The following is a 27,135-nucleotide window of genomic DNA, read 5'->3' as shown; positions in this document are numbered from 1 at the left end:
CGCTCCGCTCGGGGCGGGCCTCGGGGGGCGTCTCTGTGGGCGGGCAGGGATCCCCGTGCGGGGCCGGGCCCCGCCCCGCGTGGAGGGGGGGACGGGGACAGGGACGCCTGGGTGGGGAGACTTATGTGTGGGCCCCGGCCAGCACTGCGTTGTGTGATTCTCTGCAAACTCGCTGCTCTTGAAAGGGCTTAACTTAAAGCTCGATATTTCACCGTGGTCTGCAACACCTTTTCTAGTGTCACCTGAGGTTTGCTTCCCTTTACCGTACACCGGCTTGAGTCTCTCTGCTTCGGGGCTTTACAGAGCGATGCTTGCGAGGCGTCCATCTCGCACACAGGGTGCTCCACTTGCTCAGTTAGCTATTTTAAGCATTTTATGAGTGTTGACTGAAATTCCAGCTGTAAGAATCACTATTTCAGTTTGTCAGCATGCTGTCCTTGTGTGGCCAAGAAATGATTTCCAGTTCCAACTCACTGTGTGCTGCCTCTTGTTTGTGAGTTTTTAATACTATCACGGTCAGATCTTTTCAGCCTCTTCAGATGCTTGTTTGACTATGGGCGAGTTGTGCCATATGTGGTTATATCAGAGCAGACACTTTGGAAGCCGCACTCCTGTATGCCTGTGCCTCAAAGTAGAAGTGCTGGGTCTTGCTGTACAGCCAGCATTAGTAGCCCTTCTCTTTTTGAGTGCACCTTACTGTAGGTAGCGTTCATAAGACAGCTAATACATGAACCTGCCTGATTTGACGGTGTTGGCAGGAGGCAGGTGTGCTCTTCCGTGTAACAACTGATACTCAGGTATGGGTTTAATTGCCTAATTAAGGCTAAATATGTGGCAGATCTTTTGCCCACTGTTCTCCCCCCACCCCTGTCTTTCTTTTGCAGAGCCTGGATTTCTGGAGGCTGCTCTACGCTCTTCTGAAACAAATCCACGGAGGCAAGTGGACCGAGTCTGATGCCATAGGTAATCTAGTCAGTCTGGCTGACTGTGTGATTTCCATCCGTACCAGGGAACTACTGGGATTGGTTTTGTAGCATCTTTTCTTGGACTCATTGCTCCCTGTCAGAAATGCTCCATTTTGAATACCTTAGTTTATGCCACCGACTCTTACTGTTGCATGACAGGTGTGCAGGCAGGTTTACTCCTCTTTGGCTTGCTTTGTCCGGGAAACTGGGATGTTTTTGTGTCTGCTAGGCGCTCTTGCTTCCCTTGGACATTTCACTGCAGGTAAATCTCTGCAATGATCTTATGCATTCTCAGCATCTACAGAGATAATCACAGAAATAGATTTAGTTTTCCTTTGATCCCTTCTTTCCCCATTCCACATATGATGTGTGATTCTGTGGTTAATTTTCTATCAAGTCCTATGTCAGGACCATGGATTATATGAACCATAAAGGCAGTGGTTTGGATTGAAGTTCTAGACAAAACAAAAAGTGAAGTGTGTGTGAATATTTTAGAGGGACCATGAATATCTCTATGCACAGGGCCACTACACCAGAGAGAAGCTGAATGCGGGTTGGCTTTTCACAAAGACAGAGCACTATTTACTACTTAAATGTATGTTATTCCAAGTACGATACTACTCCCCAGACTTCTCTCATGAAAGATGTCTATCTAGAGCCCTTTCATCTTTAGAGGAAGTTTTGAGAATGGGATTGTCTGTGATGGTCTCCTCAGACCGAAACCACTTAAAATCCATTTTTGCCCTTGAAAGCAAAAAAACCCACAAACCCTAAACAACATTGTTTAAGCCTCTGAAGAGCTGGGAATCTGATGGCTCTGTAAACAGAGTTAAAAAAGGCTAAGCATTGTGGACAATATCTCTCAAGGAGTGTGGAGCAAAACCAGCATAGTTTTTCTGGTAGCTCAGCAGGAAATCAGCATGGTTCTGCGTTACTCACAGGACTGCTATTTTTCATTCGGCTATTTTTGCTTTTCTACTCATCCACAATCTGCTGTGTATGGTAAATCAATTTATTGGCTGTCCCCTACAGCTTTGTGGAGGTGGTCCTGCACAAGTGCAGCCTCCTTGAGTCCTGGCTGCTCCCATACTAATGACTTGTAGCATTTGGAGACAGGATTTCCATGTGTATGTGGCAGGCTGCTGGCTCTAGAGAGAGCAAACTCAGTCTCTTCTGGTAGATTGCAAGGTAGGAACGTGTGGTTCTGCTCAGAACTGCTGAGCTGATCTTTAAGAAACTTGTTTAGTCACAACTTGGTGATTAAAGCTGAAACTTAGGTTGGATAGCCGTACTGTTTTTCACGTTACGCTAATTACCTTTGCTTGGCCACATGACTGAGTTGTCTGCTGTGAACACAATCAATATTTTACTGCCTTTCTTCTCTGTCCCTGCTCTGGAGCACTTGTGGTCTTTCATGTATTTATTTCATGGAAATGAAGTAGAAGTCTTGGGCATAGGGGCTAAATAACTTTCTCAGGTTTGCACAAGATCCTGTAACACAACAAAGAATTGAAATGGATTCCTCTAATCCATGTCTAGGGCTTTAGTCCATGGATCAGGCATTCCTTTCTTTGCTGTTTTTGTACAACCTCTTAATTATCTTAGCTAAAACAAGGAAAGCAGCAGTTGCCAGATCCCAGAGGAAGGCTGTGAGCTACGAGGGTTACCGTGTGCACAGGCATAGGAACAGCTTTCTGGAAAAGAGAAGCTAGGGTCTTGTACCCTTTCTTTTTTTTAGGCTAAAAGTTTTTTGCAAAGGAAACACTGAGCTTTGGCCTGTAGTGTGCGTGTGTTGTTGGGATCGCAGTGGTTCTTCTCACTACTCTGTAGAGTGAGACCTGCATTTCAAGGACTGTGTTCCAGATGTTGGGCCGTTTGCAGTTGTGAGGTGCTAGAAGAAAGCAGTGCGTTGCAAGGACAGAATGCTCTTACAGACGTTGCCCATGGAAAAGGACAGATTCCTCTAGAAAATTTTTCCTTGATCTGGGAAGTCCGTTTTATCAAGTGACTTTCGAAGTTGCACCACAGTATGTATTTCTGTTTCGAGTTAGTAGTTTTCATTAGTCAATTTTTGATCTGATCTTGTCATATAGGTGAATTTCAGAGGAGATTAAGATTTGCTTTGAATAAAATGGCTACTAGTCATTCCCTTGTTATGGCTGTGATGTGATATTTTTTAGAAAAACTTTCTGCATCATGTTTTTAAATGGTTGATGTATTTTATTGCCTAGCTAGCAGAAAATAAAATATTTGAAAAATCACATATAAAAAAAATCCACACAGTTTGATGTTTTAAAATGTAGGAACTATTGCGTTCTTGCAAAAAGAAGCCAGAAACCTCACTGAAGCCTGCCAGGCAGCGGTTATAAAATTCTGCAAATGGCTCTTTTGGTTTCTCATTTTGGAAGAATTTTTTCTTCACACAGTAAAAAACACTTACTGTAAACTTTGGTGGGAAGCCATTAATACGCTCCAGCCCCTTAAACATGTCAGAACAATGGGTCTCTCGACAGTGGAGTACGAGTCAAAGTAAGCTGTGTAATAGTACTCCAGGCATAACCTTACTGATGAAGCCATGATTAGTGGTTTTATGCTGCTCTTTCTTCACAGAGGCTGAGAGCTGATAGACCTGGTTAACAACCTAACAACCACACCAGGTAGCAGTGCAATATGCATTTAGATAGTTGGAGGAAATGTTTCTTTTCTGGAGTCACAATTCATTTTTTATAGTATGGGAAAGAGGTCTGGAGCTGCAGTATATCTTTGTTTGTTTGACAAATAAAGCAGAAAATGTTCTTCTGCAGCAGTAGTTTCCCATAATACCACTATCTATGCAGGTGTTTCTTGCCTGAGTGCATGAAGTAATGTATCTGTGTCTGTTCTTGTACTTGATTTATTCCTTTCCATCTTAGCCAGGCTAATGCATAACCCTTATTTGAATATTATGTTATAATTCACTGAAAATATTCTGCAGGATTCATAAAGTGGAAGAGCACAGCTTGAGTATAGTTTCAAGAGAGCTGAATCCTGAGGTTCATCCACAGCTTGGTCTTACTTGCTGAATGTACTTTCATAAATAATGTGCATGCAGGAGGGGATTAGTTGGAAGGACTGTGTGGGTCTTTCTATATAAATTGCCTAATTCTAATGAAATGCCGTAAGAAGATGTTGTCAAAGAGGAGGTGTTTGAGTGACTGGTGTTATCTGCTATCTGAGTGATGGTTTTTCCTCTCTCTTGGCTGCACATTACGGAAGAATCCATCTTGGTCTTGGGTACTTATATAGCCTCTACTGCCATTTATCTGAGCACTGTTTCCTTGTAAGCAGAGCACTGTAGAGATGAGGAAAACTAAGTGACTTGTCTAAGGTCATGGAAAGGCTCTTTGAGCCCCAGTTCCAGATGCATGCTTTGACTGCTCACCTGCAATTCCTGCCTCATACTCACTCCAATCGTACCCTCTCATGTGAGAGCGATGTGTTACAGAGGAAGAGATGAAATAGGGGGAGATAAAGGACCAGAGCAACACAGAAATTCAGGTGGTGAATTGCCTTGGTGGATCTGGTCCTGAGTGGTGTATCAGAACAGGGAAACGGTGATAAAGGAAAAAAACACCTGGCTTGCTCTCTATTCCTTCTTTTTGATATGTGATTTCTTGGGGAGTTCCCTGAACTGCAGATGGCAGCATGTGATGCTTGTTTGCTTTGAAAAAGGAGGAAAGTATGTACTGATCTTCCTTCCTTTTGGAGTATTTCTGCCTTTACCTGTTATGGCAGTTCCTTTCTTGACAAATGCACAAGGAAAAGGAAAGGGCAACATGAAAACCTAGCTCATGTGAGAATGTTCAAGAGTGATCAAAATAAAATTTCTAGTATCTGAGTGCTCCCTCTGTGCATGAGGGATTGGAATGCATATCTACAGCAAGATTTTTAGCAAACCATAGGCATTTCTGGCACCCTAGCATCGTGAAGGGAAGCTGCTTGTTTTTACATTCATAGGTTCTGCAAAAAGAGCAAATGAAGTGATTTAGGTTTCCTTTTTGTGTCTGTAATGCAGAAACAAACTAGGTTTAAAACCAGTTGTCCAACTGTCATGTGTCTCTGCAGAAGCTCTGCTGCGCAAAACTCTAGTCCTGCAAAAAAGTAGTAACTCTGCACCATCGTGTCACCTGCTTAATCATGCTCCTGATCTTGTTTGTTGTTCTTCAGTCATGGTTAATGTCTTTGTCAGGAATTCATTTGTAGCTTTCACATGGCCAATCATGTATTCCTGCTCCTACTGCTGAAGATGTGTAGTAATCTGTATAACAGTTTCAGCTGTGTATTTGGACTGAGGAGCACTCTGGAAGTAGGCATCTCCTTAGGGATCTGCACTCTCGTTTCCCTGAATCCTAAAGTTGGTCAAACAGTGCAAACAATATACCTTCCTCTGGTTTGTCAAGGTGCAAAGGGCTTGGTGGCTCTTTATGACTACGAGCTCCTTTCAGCCTCAGCAGAGCTGTACCAACGTACTGTTCCTACAGGGTTACTAGCATAGGTCAGCTTATAGCTCCTCCCTGTGTCTTGGCTTTGTATTACTTTTGGTGGATAAGACTCCCTTAGCATTTTGCAAATCAAGTTAAATCAACCACTCTTCACTGTGAGAGTCTCGTGTAATTAACAAATTCCTTTTGAGAGCAACAGGATTTTTTTCTTGTTTTTTGTTCTGAAGTTGGTCATTATGTGGTTTTTGAGCTTCAGCAGTCGATGCCAGACAAAGAAAGACTACGATATGTGTCAATGCTAAGGGATGATTTTACCACAAGTGGCAAGGAGCAGGCAAATCAGTATGTGATGTGATGAATTGGTATGTTAATTAAAGACAGCAGTGACAATCCCTGATCATGTGAGGTTTGTGCTTCCTGTTATTTTTGTGCATGTGTGTACCTTTTTTATGAAACCCGACAGAGATACTGAAGCATTACACTGGAAAAGGGCAGCAGCTTTCTTCCTTACTTTGTAAGAATGCCTAAACTGAGTCAAACTGAAGGTTCTTCTAGCTCCATTCAGCTGTGGCAGCTGTCAAAAGTGGATGCCCAGGGGAAAGGAAAGAGCAAATGTAGAAGGATGCTTTCAGGGGCGTATTCTTTCAGCCTCCAATAATTTACATCTCAGACTTCCCAAACCAGAGAGAATATCTTTGTATTTCATAAGCTTCCATGAACTCCTGTTCTGTAAATCCAGTTCCTCCTTAGTCTGTGTAGCTCTCAGTGTCCATAGTGTCCCATGACCAGAAATTGCAGAGTTTTGCTGTATGTGTGAAGAACACTTCTTTAACTTATTTTGACTCACATCCTTGCTAACTTTGGTGGCTCACAGTTCTTGTATGGAATAATGTGCAAACACATTATTCTCTATTCGCCCATTCCACAGCACTCGTGGTTTTAAAAGCGTTTTGTCATATCCATTCTCAGTCATCTTGGCCTACGTCGTCAGTTCTTACAATGAAGCTGTTCTGTACTTGTGATCGTACTTGTCCTTTCTCTTTGGTTTTTTCCAAGTGTTCCGTAGCCTTCTTGGGACTGAAGAAATAAAATAACACTCTGAATTTGAGATGTGGGGTCACAGTGGATATAGACAACAATATAATGTTGTTCCCTGTGTTCTGTTTAGTTTCCTTTCTAGGTTTCTCACATTCAATTTGCTTTTGATGCATGTGAGAACCAAGTGTGATATTGTCATGAAAAATCTTATCTAAGATTGTGTTCCTGAGTCCAGTGGTCAGCTCCAAGCCCATTGCTATGTCAGTAAAGTTAGGATTGTTTTTTCCCTTGTGTGCATCATTTTTTCTAAAAAAATTTTTATCTGTCATTTTAAAGCTTGGGATCATTAGGTTCTGCAATCCTTCACGATCTGCCTGCATTCCTTACTACTGAGTAATATCACATGAGCACCAAATTTTCTGTCACTATCACACTGTCTGTGTGTCATTTTGAGTTGGTTGAACAGCAACTGTTTAGCACAGAGCCCTCATGTGAAACCACCATTTGTTCCTACCCTCTGGTTCTTGTCTGCTAGACACTTGTCATTGATTCAAGGGCCTTCCCTCTCCCTCCACCACAGTGGCTTAGTTTCTTTGTGCTAGTTGAATCCCACTGGGAAGTCTAAATGTCCTACGTTGGTTGAATCTTCCTTAATCGCTTGCTTGTTGTTGCCTTCGGAGAACTCCAGTAGCTTTTTGAGCAGGACTGCCTTTTACAACAACTGTTGGTTCTTCCCCGGTATGTATTTTTTACCATTGTGTCCCCTAACTATGGTCTTTATTATAGTTTTGGCTTAGTACAGAGCTGAGGCTTACTGGTCAGAACCTTTTTGCTGTGTTTTCTAATTTTCTCTGTGTTTCCCCAGTATTTTACAGTTCTGTAGTGCCTGTCTTGTAGCTGTCAGGTAACATTTGCTGGTGTGAAGGAATACGGATCAGAGCATTCCTGAGAATTAAATAGTCCATGTGGTCTGGTATGCAGTGTGGTGTGCTGCATTATCTCTGCCTGCTCACTGGTGCTCAGAGATTTGTAGCAGGCTGTGAAACTCCTGTCTCTAATTTCCAGTTTCATTCAGGAGTAAACTGACTCAGCGTGTTTACTAATTCATAGCATGCTTGGTGGCTCATAAAAAATGAATAGGTGAATTGGAGTCCTGTTATAGTGGGGATGGCTATTTACCTTTTTTGCCTTTGTTAATCTCCAAGAGGCCATTACTGGCCTTGATCTCAACTTTGAATTTCTTCTTTTCCCTTAGCAGTAGTTCCTGTAGATCAGAATGGGGCAGCATAAGGAGGGCTTTTACCCTTTACCTCCTGTCCTTTATCAGTTGTTGATAAAGACTGTAGTCTCCACTGTCCTCCACTAATCTTGGGCTCGATTAAAAATCTTGCTCTTAGAGGAGGCAGCAGTTTCTGGAACTGAATGGGTAAATGCATTGAGTAGTGCAGTGTGTTATTCTTAATTGTTTTCTTCTTTTCAGATAACCAAATTAGGTTTGTAAAATCAGCATTGTGGTACCATGGCTATGGCAGGCCAGAACTCTATCGGCTCCCCTCCGACGGCTCAGCGGGTAGTCGGGAGCTGCTGCTGGCATTTTCCTGGCTGCTGCACAGACTCAGCCTCTTGGAGCAGCTTTTGGCTCGGAACAGAGTAAAGACTGGGGATGAAACTTCTGTGTGCATGGTAAGCATGTTTGTGTCCTTCTACCTTATCTGTCCATAAGTAACGTTCTGTGACAGCAGCTGTGCTATCACTAGTGTGTAATGTGTGGTATCTTGGTACCTTTACAAATAAATGCCTTACTCCAGCTTTAAAAAAAACTTAAAGCGGCCAGCATCTGTAACCTGTTTTCTTTTCCTTCTCTAAACTTTGTGTGCAGGTGATCTGGGTTCTTTCTCTTTCTCAAACTCCCACCCCTGCCTGAATTCCCTGATTTTTGTTTCCAGTATAGGTGAGACCAGTGTGGAGGAGTGCAAGTAAGTGAATCCTAGAATAGTTGGGGTTGGAAGGCACCTTTAAACGTCATCTAGTCCACCCCCCTGCAATGAGCAGGGACATCTTCTAGGCTGAACAAGCCCAACTCTCTCAGCCTTTCTTCATAGGAGAGGTGTTCCATCCCCCTGATGATTTTCGTGGCCCTCTTCTGGACCCGCTCCAACAGGTCCATGTCTTTCTTATGCTGAGGGCTCCAGAGCTGGACGCAGTACTCCAGGTGGGGTCTCACCAGAGCAGAGTAGAGGGACGGAATCACCTCCTTCAACCTGCTGGCCACGCTTCTTTTGATGCAGCCCAGGATACGGTTGGCCTTCTGGGCTGCGAGCGCATATTGCTGGCTCATGTCCAGCTTTTCATCCACCAGTACCCCCAGGTCCTTCTTGGCAGGGCTGCTCTCAATCCCTTCATCCCCCAGCCTGTATTGATACTGGGGGTTGCCCTGACCCAGGTGCAGGACCTTGCACTTGGCCTTGTTCAACCTCATGAGGTTCACTCAGGCCCACTTCTCGAGCTTGTCCAGGTCCCTCTGGATGGCAATGTCTGGTCCCTCTGAATGTCTTTGATCTCTGTGCTTGAGTTTTGTGCTTCCAGACTGTAGCATGGGTGGTTCTACAGTGTAGGCAAACAGGTTAGCTGTGAATGCTGGGTATGTTGGCATTGGGTAGAGCAAGTAATCCTAAGGCAAATAGTACTTTTTAAAAACATCAGGATAACAAATGGCAGCTACTGCTCTTGGGGTAACAAATGGCCTTGTAGCCTCCTTAAGAGAACAGTGGGGTATATTGTTGTGTTTCCATCAAGAAAAAGATGTTAGCACATAGAAAGCCTGCTCTGAAATAAGGTAAGGATAGCTGTGTGTCTGCTTTAGCTGCAATATATACATGTGATAAAAAAAACCAACCCAAAAACCGAGGGGAAAAAACCCCACAAAACCACAGTAGTCTAATAATGTTCGGTAGTAGGGCTTTTAAAATCCATTCCTTGCATTTAAGACCGCACACACATGTTACTGTATAGGCAATTGCTCTGGAGCATAGAGTGAGAAGCTCAGGAGAGAAGATGATGTGTTTTCCATGTTTATATGTTGTTTGTTGCAAATAAAGTGTCCCTGCTCTTTAACACAACAGATAACATAGGCTGAATTTAAACTGATTAGTGCAGTGCGTTAGTGTGGCCAAGGCCTCTCTAGATGATTGTGAGTTTGTTCAGTCATCTGGGTCGGACATTAATTGTTGGTCAGTCTGGTTCAAAATGACAGGCTCACAGAATTGTCTCATATGTTGGCAAAGGACTTTGTAGGTCAGAAACCCTACCTGCTGATATCTTGTAATGTCTAAGACCTTGTGGTCTTCATGATCCCATATACGTGCTCCTCTAGACTGTAGGCTGCTGGGTTTTCTAGAATCTTTTTAGGGGTCAGCAAAGCAGGAAAGCGAGTTTGGAAAGCTACGATATAGATACGGTGTCTTCAGAAGGAGAACACTTGTACAAATGGAAAACAGTTCAAAGGGAAGAGTCACCTCTGTAACATTATTATTAACAGTATTTTGAGGAAACCGACCACTCGTGCTACACTACGATTGTTTGCTGCACAGAGGAGGGAGCATGAGAGGCCGTGCTTCGTGCACTGGGTGTGAGTGGTGGTGCCCTCCGGTGATGTGAAGGGTACCTTGAGACTTTAGGAAAAAACACACTTTTTACTTTAAACGTCTCTTATCTTTTTCTTGTTTTTCTTGTGTGGTAGCAGATTATTTTTTTGTGTCCTTAATTTCTATTACAAAAGAGCGATGAGTGAAATGTAGCAGTGACATGAATTCAGGAAATGGGGCAGCGTCTATGTTATTTTCTCTGAAGGTCTTAAGTTTTGCATTTTCCAAAAAGTGATGAAAGAACTATGATAATACAACGTTATGTCTTATGGCCACACAGAGGCACACTGAGAAATTTATTGCTGTGCCTTTCACTGCAATTCTAACCTGCTCTACCTGTGTTTCTCGAAATGCATGGAATACATATTTCATGTTTTTATCCCATAGCTGTCTGAAACAGTGTTTGGAAAGGTTTACAAACAAAAATTTTGTGAACTGGGAGTTGGAGTTAGCATGTGTATGCAAACTTCATTGTATTAATGGCAACATTTCTTGTATGGTGTTCATCTAGAAAGTTTTCATGCTCCAATAGGGGGAAAATGTTCATAGGGGAAAAATGATAGAACGTAGCAGAGAATGTGTAAATAGTGTGTTTTGTGATTCTGCATCACAAGAAAGTTAAACAGAATTGTGAGGGACAGGTCTGGTCTTTTATTTGATCAACGAGGCATTACAAAACGCATAAATTCAACCAGTAAGACCCAACCAAATGAAGATCTAGGAATGCACAGTTAAGAAGGTAATGGTGAGTGTGAAGGAGAAGGTAGGTGGGTCACACACCATTTTGATTAGTCAGTTCCTTGTAAACCACTCATGAAAGCCTGTTGTTTGTTGCATAGAAGTATGATAGTTTTGTTATTGTTATATATTGTTATTTGATAGCTGTTATTATTTTATGGGGTACCTTCCTGTGGCAAAGTCTACTCATCAGTCAGACAGCGTTCAACAATATAGCCCCTAAAATCATAGTAAGAAAGGAAGGAGGTGAGGTTGTCAGTTTGGTATCTGACATCCTGTGAGTTAAAGTGCAACTTGAACAATTGAAGTGCTGGAATTTTGACTCTGGGAATGTTAAATACCAGGCATTTGTGATACTTAAGCGAAGTGTTGGAAGATGTGTAACAAATTGTAAAGGCGTTGCTAAACATGCCAGAAATGTAGTCTCTGCAGTCATAACTCTCTTCCATTTAAGTAAATTGAAGGAAAAAGGTAAAACAAGAAAGAAAAAAAAAAAGCTTCACTAGAGAAAGAGCTGTCTCAAAAAAGAAGAAAAGGAAATGCTCTTTAAAACAACTGAAATTCTCAGCTGAGAAAGAGCTTGAAAAATCTTCTACCACATGGACTCTTTTTTTTTTTTAAATTATTATAAACAATTGAAAATTTTTTCCTGAAATGAAAATGTTGCAAAATAAAAAGCCATGAAATAATATTTGGTTGGGTGCATTGCTGAGATCTCTGCCAAAATCAGCAAAGCATGAAAGCCAGTACTTACTGGCAAAGCACATCAGTTGGTCTACTAGCGAGAATAAATGTGAAGAAAATCCTTACCCTTTGTCTTCATCTAAAAAAATGGAGTCTCAAGAACTGTAGGCATAGTTGTAGTTCAAACAGATACTCATGTGGTTTGCTTTTAAAGTTTTGACTGAAAAGTGGACAGGATCTGTTGTATGAAGAAGAGAGAATGCAGCTAATCCCTAAATTTAAGGGTGCAATCGTGTTCTGACTATTCTTTCAGCCCAAGTTTGAAACAAAGCCTACAGCCTGCTAAATTGCTGATAATATGCCAAATACCCAACATATCAAGAGCCAATTAAATTAATTCCTTTCATTTCATTTCAGACTGCCACTCTCTGGCCTTTTCTTCTTTGCAGTTCCTTAGCAACACGGTTTTCTTCCCCTGCAAATTGAACACTTCCATCAGCTCTAAAGGATTTCAGGCCGGTTATTTATAGAGGGACAAGGGTATCCATGATTGATAATCTCAAGATCCTGAGCTGGGGAAGGCTTACACAAGCTCACTTTTACACCTTCAGAATCAAATGTTAAGTGATTCCTAAAATTATAAACTAAACAGAGGTGAAAGCATGATGAAAGGGTTAAGGTGGTAGGAGGTAGTGCTTAATGTGGCTAATGTAATTAAAAAAATAATCTTGAGGTAGTTGTTGGTAAGGACAGGTATGGTTAGTAGCCTAGGATGGTTGTATGGGTTGACTGCTTTTGTGTGTTAGGTAAGAAAATCCTTCAGGGCACCTTGTCTCATGTAGCCTCCAGCTCATTTTTTTTGGAAGGGCAGTGCTGCAGTCTCTCCTGAGCCAGAGTACTGCGTGCCTGCTGCGGGATGCCTCAGTGAGCAGGACTGAAGGAACCACTGCCCTCTCTAGCCTTCCACCCACAGCTGTCTTCCAGTATGTGAAGTTTATAAACTGAGGGGGTTGACAATTAGAAGAGCTAACTGGAGCCCGTGTTGCTGCGCAGGAGGAACAGGAGAGGGAAGAGGGTTATCGATGGTGCATGTCAAACTCCAGTACCTGGCTGCTGTAGTGCAAGTCTGTTCCCTGAATTTACTGTGCTGATCTGTCAGCAGGTTGGTGACTCCAGAGGCAGTAAGTCAAAGTTCAAACCTTGCATTGGTCAATGCCTTAAAAAAAAAATCACTAATTCTATTAGATCTATAAAGACTTAAGTACAATCTGAATTGGAGGTTCACATAGATTTACTGAAGTGTCTACTTGGGAGTTCTCCTTTGTTATTGCCTTAAAGCACTAGGCAATTAATTGATGGACATTATCTTCAAAGACTTTTTACACCCCTTGTGGATTTCTATCTCAAATATGCACTGCCATGATGTCAGTCTTAACATCTTTTTGTTGCTTTGGTGATCATTTACATGCGGATTATTCTCAAGTGCCATTCATTGATTCATATTTACACATGAAAATATTAGAGTACAAAACACATCTGAAAACTGGTAGGTGAAATGCTGTCCTTTACTGAACCTGTAAGGCAGACCTGGAGAGTTCTCATATTCTCTCTCTGAGAAGCAGATAATTGTTTGACGTAAACCTGCCTTTTTAGCACGTTCACTATTTGACTAAATTATTTTTTGCCTGGCTTTTTAAATTCCAGTGATATCACAGAATCATAGAATCATAGAATCATTGAGGTTGGAAAAGACCTCTAAGGTCATCGAGTCCAACCATTGACCCAACACCACCACCTGCTAAACCATGTCCCTAAGTGCCTCATCTACTCGTCTTTTAAATACCTCCAGGGATGGGGACTCAACCACTTCCCTGGGCAGCCTGTTCCAATGTTTAACCAATATCACCACAGCTTTCTCCAAATCTACGATGGTTTGTGCACGTAATGGCAGTACTCTGTGAGTATGTATTCCTTCTGTTTCCAGGGAGGAATACCGCCTGTACTGGTATTATTTCTACAGCTGAAATTAATCTATGTGTGCCCCATAATTTAATTATGTGTGGAGGCTGTTGAGTTTTTTAGATGGGGGTAGTGATGTTATCCCTCATTATCACCAGGATATGTTGTACAAACACTGGTTATTGGTTCCACTAATTCCCTCTGCCTGCCTCTTGCCCTCGGAGTGAAATTGGATGCCCCTCCGCTTTTGTGAATTTATAGTAACCAACAAATAAAGCTATTACGGCTATTATAGTTGGAATTCATGCGTGTGTCTCTAGCATGCCAAAGTGAACTCAGTTTAATTACTTTGGGTGGGGAAAAATGAAACTAAACATGCCTTCTGACTCTTGGGTTTGCAATTTGATTAATCTTTCTTTTGTCACGGTCTGGTTTGGCTCACTGGATATTTCCAATATAGTGTAAGGCTTATGCTTGGTCTAATCTTGTTGTTGAAATGCCTTTCTCTTATAGAAATCTTGACCGTCACCGCTGTTCCATAAACCATGTTATTAGAGGAAAGTGTTAACGTAGCAGCCAAGCTTGATGTTCCCCCCAGCAGAAAACTAGGAAACCTTTGGCACTAGTGTCAGTAAATATAAATTTCCTGGTTTTTTTCCCCCCCTTCACCTATTCCAGTGGGGGTGGAGGAGGGAATTTTATTAACCTATTGATTCTGACTCAGAAGCATAATTACTTTTCAGATCTTTATGGGCTATATTAGTCTGTCAGCTTTCATTTTTTGATTTCCCTCCCTTATTCCCTGTGCTTACACTTCTATTCTCTTTGTCCTCCTGTCTTCCTAGTAACTCTCACCATTTATCTTTTTGCCCTTTTTTGCTGCTATTGTTGCCATATTCAGTAGCTGCTAAGGAACACTCTTTCAAAAGCCATCCCTGAAACCTAAACAGAGGGCACAGGATCCCTAAAGTTTCTCCTGCAGAATTCCCCTCGCCTCATTTTTGCCAGCAAGCTGTGCTGCTTTGCTCGGGGCATCCTGGTGTTTTTGGCACGTGTGCTGCACCCCTTTCCACGCCACCTCTGCTGGGGTGGCACCAGGGCCAGAGCTTTGTGGTTTGCTGGGCTTCTGCATGGCTAACAAGTCTATTGTAGCACTCTGGTTGCACTGCCACCTGCCCTGCAAAGGCTTGTACCAGAAACTAAGGGAGAAAAACACTTGAATTTTGCTTTTCTGCCTTTTGTACTTTTTAAAGTCACTTCCTGAATAGGTAACTATTGAACCCTGAAGTGTTAATTTTTTATCTCCTTAGTTACTGATACTGCTTGTAGTCTTAAACATACTTTGTGGTCAGAGGTGATTAAATTAGGAATATGTTTTTGCCATACAAGAACTGGAGCATATGTCAGTTTGAACTCTTGAAATGCACTTTTTTGGTGTGTGTTAAAGCACAAGTTACAGGTGAAATTGTCTCCCTGTCGTTCTGCGTGTGCATATGTACATGCTATTCCTTCTGATCTTTTGTGGTTTTTTTTTAGTTCCATGCCTCAGACTTGTCATGGAACCTTTTTCCCAATGAAAAACAATTTCCTGTGGTGCACTGGAAAATGTATGGTTAGCAACATTTATTTTTGCCTGACACAGAGAATACACTTTTAAGATTTTTTTTTTTTTTTTTAGACAGCATGTCAAGGTAAAACGCTCTAAAAGAGGAATCTGAAATGATCAAAAAGGTTTATAATTTATTGAATTTGCTGTTTCTCTGGGTAATGTCTGAGTTTCAAATAAACGCAAAATTTCTTGAACCTGACATTACAGCTGATGCGTTCTGGATGGAGTTCTACCACCAAGCTCTGGAGACACTTGAGCTTTCACGTGAAGAGAGGAAGATGAGGACTGGCGTGCTAATAGGAAGGCTTAGCATGGTCATATTGGTACTCTGTACTTCACTGAAATGCTGTGTACAGAGCGCCTTCCTTGTCTGTTCGAGAAGCCAAGGGATTTTAAGACGTTTTAGTGCCTCTCCTGCCCTCCAGTGGTGGGGAGCAGCCGGTACCTTTGGTGTACCTATTTTTGCTCTATGGCCTTTTGATGTAAATGGCAACATTCTCTGCTTTTGCTGTCCTGCTTTTTAAGTGATTCGGGTTTAACTGTCATTGGAGGATCTTTTGAAATAAAGCACTTTTTCCTCAGGAGGACAAAAGGAACGTGCAAAGAAGGGCATGGCAAACTTTCTGTATAGGGCAGGGCTCTGCTTCTGGTCTCCTGGAGGGCAGTTACTGTTTCTTCTGCTGTTGGCCTCTTGCTCCGTATTTACTGCTGATGTAGCATGCTGCATCTTTCTCTCTTCACTGGTTACTCCCTGTCCAGCAGCTTGCCACAGTGGAGCAAAATGGACGTGGGCAAGCAGGGCTGTAGTTGCAGGCAGAGGAACTGCAGTGCAAGGCATTATCTATATTGCATTTCCCGAGCCCTGCAAAATGCAGTGCTCTGAGTTAAGGTCTACCCTGCCACGTGTTTGTTTTAGTATATTTGGTTTCCATGTTTTGTCTGAATACATGATGCAGTCAGCTTTGGGATTTAAATGTTATTTTAAAAGTAAGTGGTACCCTCGACCTTGCAGCTCCAAAGATTTGGCAATGCCGCTATGCTCTGTTAAAGGCATAGTGCTTTTGCTCTATTGCAGAGCTCTTAAGTAACCTCCTGAATGAGCGAGGAGGGTTGGGATAAGGGAGTGACTTGCTCTAGTGCCTCAGGCCTGTGGTTACTGCCAGACAGGCTTGTTTGAACAAGGCAGGAACGGGTAGGAGCTGTGTTCACATTTTCTGTCTTCCCCCAGCACCTTCTCTTTTTCACTCTTTGCCACTCAGATACTAGCGGAGCTCTTGGGAGTGCTGTTATGAGTGGTGACTTTTACAAAAGGCATTGAAATTTAAAAGCTAAAAGGCCTTGTGGAAACACAGGTTTTGACTTTTTTTTTAATTGCTGAATACGCTATAAGCATAACTTGTACATTGTGAGCACTTATGTTTGTGGAAAACATATTCTTCTGTGCAAATATCTGGATATTTAATTGGTATGTGCATCATGTGGGAGTGGGTTCTTACACCATCTCTCTTTCCATGCATACATCTAATCTGGATCCTACCTTGTCTAGGAGGAAATCCAATTAGTGTTGTTGATGGTGCTGTTAATGAAAGTAGTGTTTGTCCCTTTCGCATTCATCTGTTCAAATTGTTCCTTTTCACATTTTCCCCTCCTGCAGATAGATGTATGGCTGTATTAATTAGGAAAGCATGTCTGATACTGTTGTTTCTGGCTATGGTGTTTAATTTTTAAAAAAATTACACTCCGTTTAAAGATCTGTAATTACACAGGTTAACATATGTTATGTCACATCAAAACCATTGTCTGAATTATGAGCGGTTCAGAACGAGCGCTCAGTAAAAGCTGCAGAAGCACTTTATTGGCTTGATTTATGTGATTGCTTTGCCTTTCCCGAGTCCTGCAGTGAGGGATCTAGATATGCTCCTTCCCACCTTTATGAAACCAGGCTGCGTGCTTAGTGTAGTTGAGTAGTACCTGAGAGTAAATAGTTTCTGTCTAGACCCAGATGAACCCAGGTGAAAGTGAGTAGTGGGGGGAGGCAAGCCTTAGTGGTTTTAACTGGCAGCTGCTTTATTTCACTGTGCTCAAGCTTTAATGTCAGGGAGTTGACTTAATGCATGTATCCATGGGTTAAACGTGTTATCTGTGTTCCGGTAGGGCCGCTTCTCCATGGGAGGGACAGCAGGCTGTTTGCTGGTTGTCCGAATATGGAAGCAGAGAGCTGATCCTTGCAGGGATTTGGAAGATGTCCGGGGAAAAGCCACAGCACGCCGGGGGTGAGCCGGGGTCTGTCCTTTACCGACAGGTGGCAGCTGGTAGTCAGGACAGAGCGTCGCTCGGGGAGCTAGCCCTGCCATAGCCTTGCTTTTACAGCAACGCAGGCAGCACAGGCCTTTTCATTTCCATGGTGTGCACAGGGCATAGTAAATTTATTAAGGTGAGAATTTGTAGGCATTAAGATAGCTATATGAATTGGAAAAGTACAGAAAGTGTAGAAGTGTGATGAAGTTGCACAACGACGGGTTTTCTTGGCAGTACTGCTTGTGGCATATTGTAAGATCTCCACTGAATCTGCAAGGAATTTTGCTTTAAAACAATTTTTGGAGTTTGTTTAATTCAAAGTGTATGAACAGAGCAAGGTCAACCACATACCAGGTCACTAAAATCCTCAAATGGAGCAAGTAGTGCAAAAAATGCTCCCTTCTCACATGTCTACAACACATTGATGCTTATGCTGTTCTTTGATAAACTATTTATATGATGAAGTACTTGCTTAATTTATCTCCATCCGCTGAACTTGCTTAATTTATCTCCATCCATAGAACTACTCTCTGATTTCCAATACCATGGAATTGCTTTGTATTTCAAACCAAAAAGAAAAGCTTTACTTCTGCTATAAAAGTTGAAGCTTCTTAATCTTTAATTTCTCTCTAAGCAAGCTGCATATAAGTTGTTTGCTCAGATGTATGGAATGTGAATGAAAATTGATATATCCCCATGTCTTTCTTTCACACCCTCCTTTCTCCCACCCCTTATTCTTTTCCTTTAAGTACTTTTATATCTGCTGGCTTTTTCAGTGTGTTTTGTGAATCTGTCTTGTCTGCTCAGAGCACTCGTGCCATGAGGACTGTGTTGGCTGTTTTTGCACTTGCTGCATTGTCTAACCATAAGTGCATTCACACGTTTTGAAGAATGATCTGGCATCTTTTTTTCATAACAATTGGACTTTAAATAGCCTGGGGAGAAATGTTTAGGGCAAAAGTCGTGTGGTGTTGGAGACTGAATTCTAGGCTACCTTGCAAAAATTTTAAATACATGCTCTTAGGACATAAACCGTGTTTAGCTCTGACTAAGCCAGAGATGTATTTATGAGCTTGGGGTAGGTTTTGTAGTTTGTGAGCTACCTTAGTTGGGATGGTGATGTCCTGGAATGTGTATTTATTATGGGGCTTAGCTGGCTATTTGCCTGGATCTTTTACCACAGGAGAGCTGGGTTTAAGTTCTGCCTAAGTGTGGGTAGGGTGGTAGTTCAGGAATTGGCTTGAAGAGAGTTCATGTAAATATATGCATGTCACCTTCATCAGGCTTGTGCTTGCTTTTCTGAGTCTTGCCAATAAATGGATATTGAAATCTTCTAACAGCAGTACCTTGAGCTTTTAGGACAGAAAAACTAGTCTGAGGTGACTTACAGTGGGAGTGGAATTGAGGGGCTTCATTCTAGCTTTTGCTTAAGTTACGCTATCACAGGTGCTCTGGTGAGTCCACATCGTCCAGATTGACAAGACTACCTCTGATATCGCCAGTGTAATGGGAAAAGACTCCGACACTACAATGAGGGTATCGATACGTGCCGATGTGGCTTTTGTACTACAAGCCTGTGGCACCATTCTGTAGCTGGAGTCCATGCACCTCCCTTCTCTGAAACAGAATCAAAGAGAAACATTAATTGCAGCAAACAGTTTACAAGCAAAAAGCTTTCCTGGTAAGTGGCTGTGAAATGATCTCTTCCAGAGCTGGTGTGGGGCATTCTAAGTGCGGGGAGGCCATTGAGGGCCCTGGGTAGTTGCCTTGGCTGCTCTCTTTATGAGTTTGACTAAATAATACCCACTTCTGTATCTCAGAAGTGAATGTAGGTGTGTACCTGTATTGCTGCATAGATTAGATAAATTCACAGTGATATTTGAAGCAAAGGCTCTAGCTTGGGCTGGTATTTTAGTGATTTTTCTCCCACTGGGAGAGCAGAAAATAGTCTTAGATTGTAAAGATGGGACTAGAAATTGAGGTCACAATATAATATGCAAGACTTTTTTTTACCTTGTTTACTTTATGCCAGGCTAAGTATTTCATAGCAAAAGTAAATTTTTTGTGCAGTTTGTAAAATAAATAATAGAGAGATCCTGTTTAAAAAATGCATTGGCTGGCTTCCTTATTTTAATATTAATAAGGCAGGTTGCTACAATAAAATTAGCTCTGCATGGTGTTTGTCACTGTACTGTCAAACCAATCGAGTCTAATGCCATTCCTTCCTGAAATGAATCCCCAGGAGAGCAGTATTTGTGCCGTTCTGAAACCTCCAACCAAGGAAGTTGGAGTTGAACTGTAAATTATGGAAAATGCAGATTTTAATCTGGGAATCCCAAGTCTGTCTCTGGCCTTGTGGCTTTCTGGCTGCTTATGTGAAATGTTTTAATGTTGTTTACACATGTGTTTTCTCTGCTGTAGTGACTAATATCCAATTGCTTGACTCACCATGTTTATGGACAACTTGGTAACCATATCTGTACGGTTTCATAGTCCAAAAACCTCTCCAGGTGGGGGCAAGACAATCTGAACCATGAAGGTACTTAGCTAGGACTGCAGCGCCCTAGGACATAGTGTGTTTTGATTTAGGGGCAAGGGGCTGAAGGCATCTGAGGAAAAAGAGTGACATTGCTGTTGGCACAAAGGAGATACTGTCTTTTTTTTTTTTTAAAGATGAATCTGTGCCTTTAAAAGGAAAAGCCCTTTACCAACCCTGTGCCCCTGTGATTTATAGCATGCATTTATCTGAGCCACAGAGCAAAGGGAAAAAACCTGTAATCTTGATACATTTTATGTGACCAGAACAGCATTTTTGTGCTTTTAAATAATATGAACACTCATTGTATTAGAGGCCCTGTCAACTGAGGTGATATTTAGGTTAAAACAAGCATTAGGGGGTTATTTGCTCATGGTTATAGATACACTTCTGCTGAAATCTGCATTTACGGCAAGATTAAACTCTCTTCATTTTACAGTTTGCATTTTTAGTTTAGGATCCAAATTGGAATTACATTCAAGCTTTGCCTGCCAACTGAATCTTTATAAGATTTTATTGAACATGGAAGTCTGTGAAGCCGGGAAGCACATATGTTTAAATACCATCAAGGTCTATGGGTCCAAATATCTGCTTAAGTGTTTTCTTGAAAACAGTCATGTTTCAAGTAGGCTTTTTAAATTTCCACTTTAGAGAAATGTCTTGAGAATCCAACAACTGGGATACACTTTTTTAGCTGGTAAACACCTGTTCTGAATAACCAGGCCTTTGCAGTTCTATGTTATTTCTACTTCCTATGATATGCTGTAGTAAAAAATTTGGAATTATGGATTGTTTATTGTATGTACTTTCTATAGACTGGATGAAGTTGACAGTTCAGCCTTACTTTAAGCGCTGTTACTGGCATCAGAAGTAAAACAACCTGTGTCTTCCTCCCTTTTTAATTTGCAATCTGCAGGAGTCTTAGCTGAAAACTGAGAGAGAGATCTGTTTGTAAATGTGAATGATCTCTTTGTGCAAGGGGCTGGGGGAGGTGGAATTCCCTCCATGTTCCTTGGGAAAGAGATACGACAGAAATGTTGTATGTTGCTTGCTTTATGCCATTAGCCAAGGAGAAATTTCATCCAGAAGATGAAGATGGTGGTTGGTTTTTTTTTTTTTCCTGCAGCAGAAGGAAAGTGGGACAAGATGAGCAAAAGGAAACTCTTAGCTTCTCCCTTCTTTCCAAATTACTCTAGAGAAAGGCAAATCAAGGCAAGACAGGTGGTGCAACTGTAGCTGGGAGTGCCTCTGTGGACTCCTCACCAATGTCAGCGGGATGACTGTTTCTTTTCCTCTATCCTGCAAGAAGGGAAATGCTCGATGGAGGAAAGAAAATAGCTGGGTAAGCACAGGCCCACAATTTTGTCCCTATATAAGGCGTTGATTTACAAAATGGGGTCACCGAATACAGCCTGCAGCACTTTCAGGAAGACACTGGAGGAGCTAAGTCTGTTTTTTATATTCTTTGACTTATTAGAATCTAGTCAAAATGTGATTTTTCCCATCTGGGTAAAGAACATGCTTGCTGTCTCAGGAACACTGTGTCTTCCTGGGTATGGAAAATGAAAGACAGGAGAGGAGACAGCTCACCACGTCATAGCTGAGAAGCTGATATTTATTCCAGACTTCAGTACTTGTTTAGGCTGTTCCCAGTCCTGTACTCTAAAAGATTACAATTTCTCTCTACTGCTGGAACTTACTTCCTTTTTTGGTGATTTTTTCCCTCTTTGGCCTATTTGCCTTGTATGTTCTTCACTACTGAATGATTTGAAAGTGTTGAAGCTAACTTAAAACATTTTGGTATTCTCTTCTGCTTTTAGTGTGAAGATGATCTGCCTAACACCCAGAAAGGTACAACTGAAATAGCACCTGAATATGGGCTAGAAGACAGAGTAGATGTTCGATACCTTCAGTGGTTAAATGGGAGGCTGAGGTTCCAGTGGCGGAGTTTGCATGCTCAGCACCAAGAGCAATGCAAACTTTTGCACAAGGTAAATGATTCTTCTAACTCACTATGGCATTGTTTATTATTTAAAAGCCTTGTCAGCTAGTGCTAAATGTACAAATTATTCTTGTTTGCTAGCTCTGCATTTTCTGTAGGTAAGAGTGTATTACTCTAAATATAAATACCCCCACCTTTCCCCGGTGGGGCAGAACTGTGAGAAAATGAAGTATGTACAGTGTTCGTAAGGTTATAATTGTTGTATAAAAGTCTCTCTTGCAGGTTGGCACATTAGTCGCTTCTGCAACCATAGGCTGTCTCCATTTTTCTCAGAAAATACCTGGTAGAAGCAAGACAGAGCATTCTGGTCCCACAGACAAGAAACAGTGATTCAGAACTGTTCATCGGAAATGTGGATTCAAAATATTGAGCATGGATGTTGGAAGTAATAGCAGCAAAGTAAAATGCATTTTCCCTTTCTGAAGTACGAGGGAACATCTGAGCAGAACCCAAAATCTACCTGCTTTTAAATCAGGAATCAATAGTGGTCTCTACATTGCTAAGATTCCAGTTCTGTTCCCATTTATGAATAATGTTTATATGCCTGTCTGAAAATCACAGACATCTGGGAGCATCATGTCTGCTTAGGATGGAAATAGCCTGCAGTCCCAAAGTTGACAGTGATGGTGACTGCAGAGACAAATTTAAAAAAATAGTTCTAAAGACAGTCCTAAAAGTTATTCAGTAATGTTTTCTGTAGGCCCCGTTTCTCAATTCATACCTCTTCAGGTAACTTATATGGAGCCACTTTGGTGGTGTACCCAGAACCTTCACAGCAAACCTTTTTGAGACTAAGAACGGTTTTGAGAAATTTCTCCTCAAAGAGCAACGTTTATCAGAAAGTTGTCAGAATCAGAACAAGAGGGTTTTGAATGAAGATGCCACCTTGGTTTTAATCTGTGTCTGACAGAGGAATGCTGAAAACTATAATGAGGTTACATTTTGTTCTTTCCATGAATTGATTGCTAGGGAAGATGTCTGATTGACAGCCCTAGGGAAAGATCAGATGCTGTGTGTGCAGCATCTAAAATAACCTTTTGCTTCTCATTGTCCACTGCGAATGTGCTTTCCTGATCTGGGAACGGAGATAGTAATTCACCGTAAGTGCAGGTGCAGTCCTTGGCTTTTGCACTGAGATTACAGTGATGCTATTGGGAGAGGTAGCTTAGTGATACAAAACTCAAATGAAATGATTGGCATCGTCTCCCCTTGATAAGCTACCTCTATTTAAGGTATGCTGATTTTTATAGTAGGTGAGGCAAATATCTCCGTAACTCATCATCAGTGCTCTGATTTATGTAGTACTTGGCAGTAACAAATCATTAGGCAGCTTCAGTACCTCAGCATGCAGTTAATGAGACCAAGGAAGAATTAAGAGCAGGTTGAACCTGGGGCCTCGAGTACAAACAGAGGTACTCTCAATGGTCCAGATCAGGCACTGAAATGATGAAGATATGTGCTGATTGGGCAACATGCTAAACTTGTTGACAGGGGAGATGATGACCTCCTATGGGGATTGTACTTGGAAATAAACTTGGACTTTTTTCCCCCTGTGGCTATCCAATGAAAAATGTTTGCCCAAGTTAGGACTGTTACAGTCAGACAAATATAAGAGACAGGTTAGTTACGCTGCAGTTCCCTGGACCATGATTTCCAGAATCTGGAAGAATAAGCAGGAGGGAGAATGTTTCTCTGTTCGTCCAGTTTCCCAAAGCTGCCATTACTGCCTTCTCCAAGAGTCATCACTGGACTAAATTGAAAGCAATAAGCGATGCTGGTGATGATTCTTATGATCAGACTATGCTCTGCAGTGTATGTAGAGGGTTGCCATCACGGATGTATACATAGGAGGATAGATTGGAGCCCAGCTCCTCTATATGTGATCATACACTGATATTATGCGTGCTCAAATACGTATGTGCAACTGTGGGAGTTCTATTCAGAGCTGTAATTAAGTGCAGTGCTCTGATTTATATTTTAGTCTGAATTAAAAGCAGGAAAATTGAAAGGTAAAAGTGACTTTGGAAGGGACTTCATTACAGTGCCACATTAATGTTAATATTTACGGTAACACAAAATATAACATACTTATACAATTTAACAGCTGCATAAACAATAATTGATATTTCCTGACTCTTTGTAGAGAAATTTTGGCTGTGCTACTGCATTAATTTTAAAACTTTTAAACTAGTCTGCTATGTGTTAGAAGACTGAGCTGACCCAATATGACCTCTATATGAGCTGCTGCTTTTCTCACATAAACCACAAACATGGTATGCAAAAGGCTAATGAGTGTTATGGTTTTTAATTATGCTGACAGATTTACAGAGGGCTTTCTCTACAAAATGATAATTACGGCTTTTACTTGCTCTGTTTAATAACTTAACAGGTTATGTATCTCCAACTGTGGAACAGTTGAGATACATATTTACCGCTGATCACGAGCTATAATTTTTGCCAAGTAGTGGCGACACTTCCACAGATTTCATTCTGTGACTCACACAGGCTCTAAAATACCATATTCTCTATTTGGGGCTTTCTGAGAAAAACACATCACGCTTGGAAAATGTGTTCTTATTCAGGAGATGACTGCTTTGCCACTCTGTATTTTTTTAAGTATGGATATTGCTACTGGAAGTAAGAATTGTACATAGCGAGAGGCTACCAAGATAGTCAAGGACTAGCTAAGTTGGGCATGACCTCCAAGAATAGGTTGAGGGAGTTGGGCTTGTTTGCTCTGGTGGAGAGGAGGCTGAGGGGGAGAGGTCACCTAATAGCTGTGTTCAGCTATTTGATGGTAGTTCAGTTACAAGGATGGTAGTTACAAAGATGGATCCACGGTCTTCTCAGCAGTACCAGAAGACAAAGGGGAAGGGGCCACTGATTATAGCTTGGAAGGTTCAGGCATATTAGAAAAAGCTTCTCTGGGATGACAGGCAGCATTGGAGCAGGTCACCAGAGATGCTGAATGGTCTCCATCCTTGGAGGTTTCCAAGACTCACATACACAAAGCCACAAACTGATGTTGGTGATAGTCCTTGTTAGAGCAGGAGGTAGGACTAAAGTCCTCCGAAGATCTTTTCTGTTTCTATGATTTTGTGAAAAAATTCTGAATCGTTTGGGTGATCAGGGACATGTACTTTCAGGTTGGGAGTGATGACTCATGTCTTAATGAAATAGTACTGTACTGCCTGAAGAAAGGGTAAGGGAACAGTAGGAGGGAAATACGAGGGGGAAACAGGCAAAAATAAATGGATGTTCTTTCTCTGAGGTACACAAATGATAACTGAAACTGATTGCTGGGGCCTCTATCTACTCTGTCCTGCCTGCAGCCACTTAAGGTCGGTGGTATGATGTTCTGTAGTAACCAGGGTGGGTTACTGAAGAGGGAAGCCTTTGTGGAGCTACAGCCGGTCATGTGTTGGGAATTGCTTGTTAGGGTCTGACTGGCTGTTCCTCTTTGCTAGTTCTTCTGATGAGCTGCTTTTCAGTGACTTCAGCTCCCAGAAGGCATGTTGAAGCTTACAGTCACACACATGTCCTGCTGTAGGAGGAAGGCTTCCTCAGGGAAATCTTAACCTCTCTGTTGCTGAGGAATTTTGCAGCCTGAGGCTATTAGCTGTTGAATAATGTTATAATGGCTTCTCAACGTGGACAGGTTGGCCTACTTTGAAAGTATAATATAGTGATACCATTATAATTCCCTCGAAATTCTGAGTGGTACATATTTACCTGATACACGTTCAAATATATGGAAGCGTGAAGGGTAAATTACCGTGTTAAGGCATGCCTCTTGATTCCTTCTATTCTGTTTCTTCCTCTTTCTGTCAAGTGCCAGAGGAATATCTATCTGCCTGGTTTTTGATCCCTCTTGAATTCACAGGGGAGAGCAGCTGTTTTTAGTTAGGCTTTAAATTACCACTTTGCCTTAAAAAAATGTCAATGAGGAGCCTTACATAGTTTCAGAAAAACAGGTAGGAACCTGTATAGTTTAAAACTGGAATTGTTTTTTGGGTCTGTTAAATGCATTGTGCCACAACCAGCATGTGAAAAGAAACAGCAGAACAAGTGAGTTTCTGCAAAACCGATGGATTTCCTGTGGGTATTTTCAGCTATCCTCCATCCACTAAAGACTAGGACAGAAATCACACCTGAAATAGGGGAAGGTTAGATTGGGTTCAGAGGTGAATTTTGTTAAGCAGGTGAACATCTTATTGTGAACTATGGATATAAGTTAGTAGGAATAAAATTATATTAAATGGAATTCTTGATGCTGGAAGAAGAGTTTAACATAACTGGCAGTATCACATCATGGTAAAATGGCAATAATGGTTGCAATATGCTTGGAAACTGTAAGAGCGAGAGTTGTATTCTGTCAGTAAGAATGCAGAGCAGCACTGGGAAATACTTCCTATGAACGGAGTGGTATCTTGTGCCTCCTCTAAGATAAACAATATAAAATAAGATGTATTACAATGGATTGGATTGGTCATATCTATGTATCTGATGTTGTAGTGAAAGAGTAAAGGGACAAGGACAAAGTCTTGATCTCTGAATAACAGAGGGCAGAGACTGGTGCTGGGTGATTACCTCATTGTCAGTAATTTATGAGTGAGCTAAACTGCAATTGTTAGATGCATCTGCATCTTGGCACGAAGAATCTACCATGTTACTCTGTAAATTACTACATTTGTGTCCTGGTTTCGGCTGGGATAGAGTTAATTTTCTTCCTAGTAGCTGGTACGGTGCTGTGTTTTGGATTTAGGATGAGAATAATGTTGATAACACACTGATGTTTTAGTTGTTGCTAAGTCGTGCTTACACTAGTCAAGGACTTTTCAGCTTCTCATGCCCTGCCAGCGAGAAGCTGGGAGGGGGCAGAGCCAGGACAGCTGACCCAAACTGGCCAAAGGGCTATTCCATACCATACAATGTCATGCTCAGTATATAAACTGGGGGGAGTTGGCCGGGAGGCAATGACTTCTGCTTGGGAACTGGCTGGGCATTGGTCGGTGGGTGGTGAGCAATTGCATTGTGCATCACTTGCTTTGTATATTCTATTATTATTATTATTGTTGTTGTTGTTGTTATTGTTATTATTATTGTTATTATTTTCCCCTCCTTTTCTGTCCTATTAACCTGTCTTTATCTCAACCCACAAATTTTACTCTTTTCTTCCCA

General features: G+C 41.6%; 1 protein-coding gene across 1 annotated transcript in view; it reads left to right on the top strand.

Annotated features, from left to right (window-relative positions):
• Nucleotides 1-27,135, top strand: part of CUNH14orf80 (chromosome unknown C14orf80 homolog) — an 82,767-nt gene that overhangs the window by 3,135 nt on the left and 52,497 nt on the right. Inside the window, exons 3-5 of the mRNA XM_009285354.1 lie at nt 885-963; nt 7,965-8,167; nt 21,773-21,943. Of these exons, the coding sequence (XP_009283629.1) occupies nt 885-963; nt 7,965-8,167; nt 21,773-21,943 (453 nt within the window). The remainder of the gene's footprint in view (nt 1-884; nt 964-7,964; nt 8,168-21,772; nt 21,944-27,135) is intronic.

This window comes from Aptenodytes forsteri, unplaced genomic scaffold (genome assembly GCF_000699145.1).
Source record: "Aptenodytes forsteri isolate BGI_AS27 unplaced genomic scaffold, ASM69914v1 Scaffold104, whole genome shotgun sequence".
Classification (NCBI taxonomy): Eukaryota; Metazoa; Chordata; class Aves; order Sphenisciformes; family Spheniscidae; genus Aptenodytes; species Aptenodytes forsteri.
Note: the sequence above shows the minus strand (reverse complement) of the source record. Positions and strands in the feature narration are given on the sequence as shown.